We start from the raw sequence: 8,941 nt of genomic DNA on the forward strand, positions 1-8,941 counted from the left end.
ATCCATTTTTTATAAAAAATCAAAAACGAAGAATTTCATGACTTTATTGACCTGACCAGGAAAAAAGAAGTTTTTCTATTTTTTATGATACTTTGAAATTGTTAATTGAATGAAAGTCTAATGGGTATGAATTGACGTAGATGCTTTTATTTTATTGGACCACTATCCATTCTTTATTCGTCGAAAGAGTAGTTTAAACCTATCTATTTTTGATATCATTTATCTACTTTGAAACCATTACTATTATAATATATAATATTGAAATCGGTTTTGTTTTCAATCTAAATTAAGCTAGGAGTCTCATTAAGCAACCACTAGTTTGAATTGCCCAAGCAAAAATCTCATTGTTTTAGATCCGAACTAAGCCTTCGTAATTCGTAATTTTTTTGAATCGAATTAAGGGTTTATTCATTGTTTATTTGAGGTAAATTCGAAATTGTTCGAATTGTGTAATCATCAATTACTGACATTGGTAAGCGACCCAAAGCGATTTGATTATAATTCAATTCGTGACGATCATAAGTAGAAAGTTCATATTCTTCGGTCATTGATAAACAATTTGTTGGGCAATACTCAACGCAATTACCACAAAATATACAGATTCCAAAATCAATACTGTAATTAAGCAATCGTTTCTTTCGAATATCAGTTTCCAACTTCCAATCAACAACGGGTAAATCTATAGGACATACACGCACACATACTTCACAAGCAATGCATTTATCAAATTCAAAGTGTATTCGGCCTCGGAAACGTTCCGATGTGATCAATTTTTCGTAGGGGTATTGAATAGTTACAGGTAAACGATTTGCGTGGGACAGGGTAATCATGAAACCTTGGCCGATGTATCTGGCGGCTCGTATTGTTTGTTGACCATAATTTATGAATTCAGTTATCATAGGGAGCATATGTTGAATATCTATAAAAAAGATTTTATGCTTGTTTCTTTCTCTTGTTTGAGACAAGTCGTGAATCTAGGATATTGTGGTCTTTTACAGTGAAAGAAGTTGGGACGAGGTTGTCAATAATAGATTACCTAGAGAAATCGGTAAAAGAAATTTCCACCCAAGATTTAATAGTTGGTCCATTCTCAGCCTCGGTAAAGTCCATCTTGTTGCAATAGGAATGAACAAAAACAAATAAGTTTTGGCTAATGTGATAAAGATACCAATTAGTGTTCCAAAGACTTTACCCCCTTTATTTATGCCAAATAGCTCAGGAACAAATATGTACGGAATAGAAAGATTCCAACCTCCCAAGTAAAGAACTGTTACAAATAATGAAGAAACTAGTAGATTCAGATATGAAGCAATGTAAAATAAACCAAATTTGATACCTGAATATTCGGTTTGATACCCTGCTACTAATTCTTCTTCTGCTTCTGGTAAATCAAAAGGTAATCTTTCACACTCGGCGAGAGAAGAAATTAGAAAAACGATAAACCCGATGGGTTGACGCCACAAATTCCACCCCCAAAAACCATATTTTGACTGCGCTTCCACTATATCAACTGTACTTGAACTGTTAGATAATCATAGTCGATGATAACATCACTGTGCCCATCGCTATTCCAGAACCGTACGTGAGATTTTCACCTCATACGGCTCCTCAGAGGTCACAAATAAACCTAAGGGCCCTTTCCTATTCTTTATCTTGATATGTTTGTCAGATAGAGTCAAAATCTATCCTAAGGTCCCAAATTAGACCAATGGAATTCTGTCTGCTATATTTAAAACTAATAAATAAGTGCTTCTGAATTTATCTCATCTTTTAAGAATTTTAATTTTTCTTTGTTGATTAATAACCTTATCATTAAATAAAAAAATGTGCTTTATAGCAATATCACATATACATTTCAACCTCGAATTTTCAATTACGAAAAAAATTAGAGAGTACATTAGTTCATGAATCATGACAAAAATTTTATCTCTCTAAATAGAAATCAAAATTGAATTATAGGAAAGAAAGAATAAAAACAAAAAAAGAAAAAAGGAAGAAAAAAAAAAGACATCCCTCCTTTTTGCTTTTGCAATTAGATTCTTTTCTTTCTATTTCGATTTTTTTATTTCATTCCTATTCTCCTTTCTCAGAAAAAGGGCCTTTAACCAAAGTAAAAGATTACTTCGTTCTTGATAGTTAGTTACTTACTCAGTGGATAGGAACATACTCTGGATCAGAATCATGGGGAGTACTTCTTGATCATTTCTACGAATGTAAAGCCCCAATTTGAATTCCTTTTATGTACAGAAATATCCTCTTGGATAACTTACATAATCTCAATTACTAATCCTTTGTGTATCTTGGTCTTCCTAACCATCCACTCATTTTTTGTTTCAAAAACCTCCCGTTGTGGAAATCCATCTATGGTAATAGACAGTAAAAAATCCATAGAGTTGGTCTTTTGAACCCGCTTCAAGCTATCATGACAATTCATGAATCTTGGGGTAAACAATCTCTCTTGCTTATGTTTACTTTTTTCACCATTTGATTCTTGTACATAGGAAATGAGACTCAACTTTTTTACTGCAAATTTAGAAGCCGTTTTCTTTCACTCATATAACTATCTGGTTTAGTTTATCAACTCAAATGCTGAAGAAAAATAAAAATATATATAGTCAATCAAATCTTTTTATCCTTGTTTCTAGAAAGAAAAGAATTTTGATAAATTTTAGGTCTCACCGAATCACACGTAGAGATATTGATAACACACATAGAGCTAATGGTATTTCATAACTAATTGATTGAGCAGCTGCCCGTAGACCACCTAAAAAGGAATATTTATTATTTGATCCATACCCCGACATAAGAAGTCCAACGGGAGCAATACTTGAAATGGCAATCCAAAAAAAAACACCAATACTAAGATCGGCTAGAACAAGGTGATCACCAAAAGGAATTACTGAATAACTTAGAAAGATAGATATTACTGCTATGGATGGCCCAATACTGAATAAACGAGTATCTCCTGTAGATGGAATAAGGTTCTCTTTCAAAAGTAGTTTTGTCCCATCTGCTAGAGCTTGAAGAATTCCTAAAGGGCCGGCATATTCAGGCCCGATACGTTGTTGTATTCCTGCAGATATTTCTCTTTCTAACCAAACAATTACTAGTACACCTATTGTGATTCCTAATACAAGAGTCACAATAGGGACAAGCATCCATATGATCCCATAGACTTCTTTTAAGGATTCCAATTTGGAAAAAGAATTGATAGTCTCTATTTCTGTTGTATCAATTATCATTTCAACGATCAACTTCTCCCATAATGATATCTATGCTACCTAGTATTGTCATAATATCAGCCAATTTCATTCTTTTAACTAACTGAGGAAGAATTTGCAAATTGATAAAACCTGGTGGGCGAATTTTCCATCTCCAAGGAAAAACGCTCTGGTCTCCTATCAGAAAAATCCCCAATTCTCCTTTTGGGGCTTCAACTCTCACATAAAGTTCTTGTTTCGACAATTCAAAAGTTGGAGAAGGCTTTTTACTAATAAACCGATATTCAAAATCATTCCATTCAGGATCTTTTAATCTGTCAAAACGTCGCATTTCTAAATTTTCGTAAGGCCCTCCTGGAATTCCTTCTAGAGCCTGTTGAATAATCTTTATGGATTCTGTCATTTCACCGATTCGTACTAAATAACGAGCTAATGAATCCCCTTCTCGTTGCCATTGAACCTGCCAATCAAATTCGTCGTAAGACTCATAATGATCAACTTTACGAAGATCCCATTCTATTCCGGAAGCTCGTAGCATTGGTCCCGATAAACCCCAATTTACTGCCTCGTCTCTCCCAATAATGCCTACGCCTTCAACTCGTTCTAAAAAAATAGGATTCCGGGTAATAAGTTTTTGATACTCAGCAACCCCTGTTAAAAAATAATCGCAAAAATCCAAACATTTATCTATCCAGCCATAGGGTAGATCGGCAGCCACTCCTCCAATACGAAAATAATTATGCATCATTCGCATACCGGTGGCAGCTTCGAATAGGTCATATATCAATTCTCTTTCTCGAAAAATATAGAAGAAAGGGGTCTGTGCACCAATATCCGCCATAAAAGGACCGAGCCATAACAAATGAGAAGCTATCCGACTCAACTCCAACATAATGACTCTGATATAGCTAGCCCTTTTAGGTACTTGAATATTGCCTAATTGTTCGGGTCCATTTATGGTTATTGCTTCTGTGAACATAGTAGCTAAATAATCCCAACGTGTTACATAAGGCAAATATTGTATAATTGTTCGGTTTTCCGCAATTTTCTCCATCCCTCTATGTAAATAACCCAATATTGGTTCGCAGTCGACAACATCTTCACCATCTAGAGTAACGATGAGTCGAAGAACACCGTGCATTGATGGGTGCTGAGGCCCCATATTGACTATCATGAGGTCTTTTCTTGTAGTTGGTGCAGTCATAAGTTTTTTAACGATTCATTCTTCCATGAATTACTGAAAGTGAAAAGAAGTTCATCAAAATTTAATCGAAACATATAAGTGAAAATGAAATAACTCTTCAAATTAATCAAATTAACGAGTTTTTGTCTCTCGAATGTCCAACTGATTAATTAATTCTTTATAACGTACTCTATTTTTTTTTGCCAAATAAGCTAGCAGTCGTTGACGTTTTCCCAAAATTTTCTTCAAACCTCTCTGAGATAAATAGTCTTTTTTGTGCAATTCTAAATGTGAAGTAAGTCTCCGTATCTTATTGGTGAAATTGAATACTTGAAATTCAACAGATCCTTTCTTTTCTTTTTGAAAAATAACTGAAATGACAGAATTTTTTACCATAAATGAATTTCCCCTTTCTTTATTTTACAGATATGGATTTTTTAGAATTTTATTGATCAGTAATAATAATGCCAGTAATTTGAACGTGGTATATAGACTTAATTTCTTTATGAACCTCTAATTTTAGCAATTCCAATAAATTAATCAAATTTCAAATTTGATTCAGATAGGAATCCAAAAAGGTGGTAGGTACGTTTTTTTCAGTCACAAAAGCGAATAATTGAAACCTAAAATCCTAAAATGAAGAAGATTCTGTTGATTCATTTCTAGATCTAATCAATACCTTATTTTATTGATTTAGTATTGTCTACTCGAATTAGATTCGAATGAGATGTAAAACAAGGCATGTTTGCATTTGTTTGCTTTCAGATACTCTATACGAGACAGGGTATATAGTACTATCAATTAATTTTCAATCGTGGATACATATGTATCCTTAAGATACTGAAACGGCTACCATTATTGGTATCAAACCAATAACGATTCATACAAGCTAAATCTTCTAATCGATAATTAGGCCAAAGAAAGAACTTAAATTTAATTAATTTATTTTTATCTTTATAAAGGGGTTTCCGTTCACCCAAAAATTGACTCCAGTTTTTTACATTGGTTTCGTTGCAAAATACTGAATTTCTATCGACGACATTCCAATTCAAAGAATTAAAAAAACTTCGAATTCTCAATTCTCTACGACGTCTAGACCATAAAATATTTTCAGGAACAAGCAAATCAAAATGAGTTTTTTCTGTATTTATTCTTTGAGTTTGAGGTTGCAGAATGAATTCGTCAAAATTCTTTTTATCAACATATCTTTGTTCTCGGTATCTTTGATTAGTTTGGTGTTTACTTTTATGAACCAATGAAATACCTATGGTTTGATACATAATAAATTGTCCATTATGTTTTACAGACAACCGAATAGGTTCGATAATCAATACCCCCTTCTTCATCAAGTCTGTAAGAGGTAAATTTGCCTGAATCAGCATTATATCCAAACTCATTTCTCTCCTTTGAATTGACGATATAGTAATTTTGGTTGGATTTATCAGTCGAAGCAGGAGACAATATACCTTGATATTTTCGAGCATTCTTTTATTCAAAGCATCGTTCCATCTCAATTGAAAAAGCAAATAACGTTTCAAGAACAAATCTAGTTCTGCTTCCGTGTTGCTTTTGTATTGTTTTTTATTTTGACCCTTTTTTGTGTCTGATTCCACGTAATCTTTTTCAAGATCGGTTTGATGTTTTGAAAAAACAGGGCTCAGATTTCCTTTGTTTTCTATATCTGATCCACGCTCTCTTTGACTTGGGGGTTCTTTTGTTTCTTGACTTCGATTCTTTATTTTTTTATTTGATGGTAGAAAAAAGTTTTGTTTTTGGTTTTTATTTTGAATAACATTTTCATTTGTATTCAAATTAAAAAGAAGGAATTTGCTTGGTATAATCCACGGTTTTATTTTATAGACATTATAAAGTAGTACAAATTCTGGGAAGAACCAAAATTCCAGATTCAATATGGGACGATTAAATATTTTTTCATTCATTCCCATCCAATCAAAAAAGACTTTTTTCGAATTTTTTTGAGTTTTTTCTGGATTTTGATGAGTTGTAAGATAAAAAACCCCTTTTTTCTCAATTTTATCAATTATTTGATAATTATTAATACCAATTTTAGTATTTGGATTACTGTTGGTATCGATCTTAACCCAGGCTTCAATATCTCCTTTTTGTCTAAGAGAAAAATGGATAATTTTCCAATCAAAATATTTTCTATCGAGATTTCTTTCTATATCTAGAATATTGACCTTTCTTAGATAATTATTGATATGAAGATTGCCGGGCATATCAACAAAGTTGTGTTTGGACGTGTTGGAATTATACGAAATTTCTAAGTTCTTCTTTACTTGAAAGGGTAATCTAGAAAAAAATGAGTCACTTTTATTTTCATAATTAATTGATTTATATGCTAAAAGACCATATCTATAACATTTTTTAAAATTATCTTTTTGGTTTGATAATGAATAGAGTTCCGAATCATTTTCTTTTTTGTAATGAATTAATTGGTCTTTTTCATATGAATTCCATTTGTTTAAGTTTCTATTTTGATTTTGAGCCATACAACTTTGATTAACCTTAGTTCGCCATTTTTTTGGCATTAATCTAGACCATCTAATCTGAGATAAATCGTATTGATAATGCCATCTTAACCAGTTTTTCCATTGATTGATTCTATAACTCTGAAGTTTCTTATGTTTTAATTCCGAATGAAATATTCCTAGTGTTTTAAAATAGTTCTTTATTTTAGTCTTAAGGAAGCAAGACGTTGTGTTATATTGAAGAACAGATCTAAATTTAGACAAATTAATAACTTGGGTTTGTGATAATTTGTAAAATACATATGCTTGTGACAAGTAGGATAAATCACAAAAAATATGTGAATTTTTCTTACTAATATTATAAAGTGACTTTTTTATAGTCGAAATAAAGATAAAGTGAATTTTTTTTTTATTAGTAATTTTTTCTTGATTTATTTCATTATTGGAGATGAATTTCTCAATCAATTTGTTTGTTGATTCAAGAAAGAGTTGTGTAGTAATTCTAGGAATATTAATGATAGATAAAAATAGATCGATGTATAATCTTTGAATGAATAATTTGAGAAAATAATGGAATTTCCATATTACTCGAGTATTTCTTCTTTGTAATATTTGGAAAAATTTTTTTGGCGATTCGAGTTTTTTAATATTATTTGTTTTATTAGGATTAATGTCTATTTCTGGAGTTACTTTCTTTTTATCTTTTGTAATTCTTTCTATTTGATTTTTGATTGTACTTGTTCTATCAGTCAAATCCTTCATTTTTGTTTCTATCAGTGAAGAATTTGGCCAATTTCCAGATTCAATTTGACTAAATGATTCGTTAATTATTTGATTACTAATTAGATAATCTTTTTCTTTTTTTGTTTCATTGGATTCCGATATTTCTTTGAATCTAAATAATACAATTGGATTTACTTTTGAAAGTTCTTTTTTTATTTTTTTTAGAAATCCAATACTTTTGATAAACCATTTTTTGGTTTCTTTTGAAACTCTTCTAAATAATTTTGTTTTTCCTTTGAAAATTTTTAGAGTTAGAAAATATTTCTTTTTTAATTTTCCAATTTTTTTTTCGAGTTCCTTAAAAATGGGCTCAAAAAAGGAAGGGCGCTTTCGGGGAGAACCAAAGGGAAGTTCAGCTTCCATTCCCCAAACTGTTAAAAAACAAAAATCATCTTTTTGTTTTTGCTTTTTCATTAGCTCTCCGCGGGAGGGGTACAGTTTAGATATATGCCAAGGTTTCAGACAAAAAGGAAATAAAATTTTGATCTGAATCCCGTCTCTCAACCAATCTTTGGGAAATTCTGTTTCTGATAATTGAACACCATTATAAGTACATTTAATCTGCATTTCTCTATTCCATTCCTGCAAATCTTCAGACCATTCAGGAAGTTGCAAGAATAACATACGCCCGAGATTTTTGGCTATTATCAATGAAGGTAATAGAATATATTTTCGAAGAATTGATTGAGTTATTAACATGTAACCTCTTATTATTTGTGCAAAAGGAATGTTATCCCAGGCTTCTTCGATCGCTATCCGTGCTTGTTCCTTTCTTTTGTTATCCTCTTTTTTGTCCTTTTCTTTTTTCTCTTCTCTTTTTGTTTGTTCTTCTCTAGACTCTAGAATCTTGAATTCTCCCTCTTTACCTGTCCAATTTCGAAAAATTGGTTTAATTAGTTCAGAGATATCAAAAGAAAAAAGACGTAGGGGGGTTATTCTGTCGACAAAAAGGGGGGAATGTACATTTGCTTGAAATAGTTTCGAAATAAATGTTTTGCGCCTTTGAGCCCGCATAGAGCCTTTAATTATACCTCGCCGAAAATCTGATTGTTGCGAATAGCTTATTAAAGCCACTTCCTCCTCAGGATCGTTAGTCGCGTTGTTGTCAGTAAAAATAACTACACGTTTGGCTTTTCTTGAACGAAGTTGATGATCAATTGATGCGCGATCTTGAAATTCACCCATTTGTTGGTCCAATTCGGTGATTAATTTATGGGACCAGCGAGGTACTTTTTTACTGATTTCTTTTATTCCAATCGATT

General features: G+C 31.9%; 2 protein-coding genes across 2 annotated transcripts in view; both read right to left on the reverse strand.

The window, feature by feature from the left end:
• Positions 1 to 404: 404 nt before the first annotated feature.
• LOC125821768 (uncharacterized) lies at positions 405 to 4,425 on the reverse strand. Its single transcript, XM_049501148.1, is given in 4 exon segments — positions 405 to 949; positions 1,037 to 1,553; positions 2,688 to 3,223; positions 3,282 to 4,425. Coding segments are annotated over 4 exon segments (2,742 nt in total).
• A 756-nt stretch (positions 4,426 to 5,181) lies between these two features.
• The window catches only part of LOC125821751 (protein TIC 214), a 14,153-nt gene continuing 10,393 nt past the window's right edge, over positions 5,182 to 8,941 (reverse strand). The window contains exon 1 of the mRNA XM_049501136.1: positions 5,182 to 8,941. This exon is cut by the window's right edge and continues 10,393 nt beyond it. Within this exon, the coding sequence (XP_049357093.1) occupies positions 5,202 to 8,941 (3,740 nt within the window). The 3' untranslated portion in view covers positions 5,182 to 5,201.

This window comes from Solanum verrucosum, unplaced genomic scaffold, assembly GCF_900185275.1.
Source record: "Solanum verrucosum unplaced genomic scaffold, falcon-dt-bn FXZP01000945.1, whole genome shotgun sequence".
Classification (NCBI taxonomy): Eukaryota; Viridiplantae; Streptophyta; class Magnoliopsida; order Solanales; family Solanaceae; genus Solanum; species Solanum verrucosum.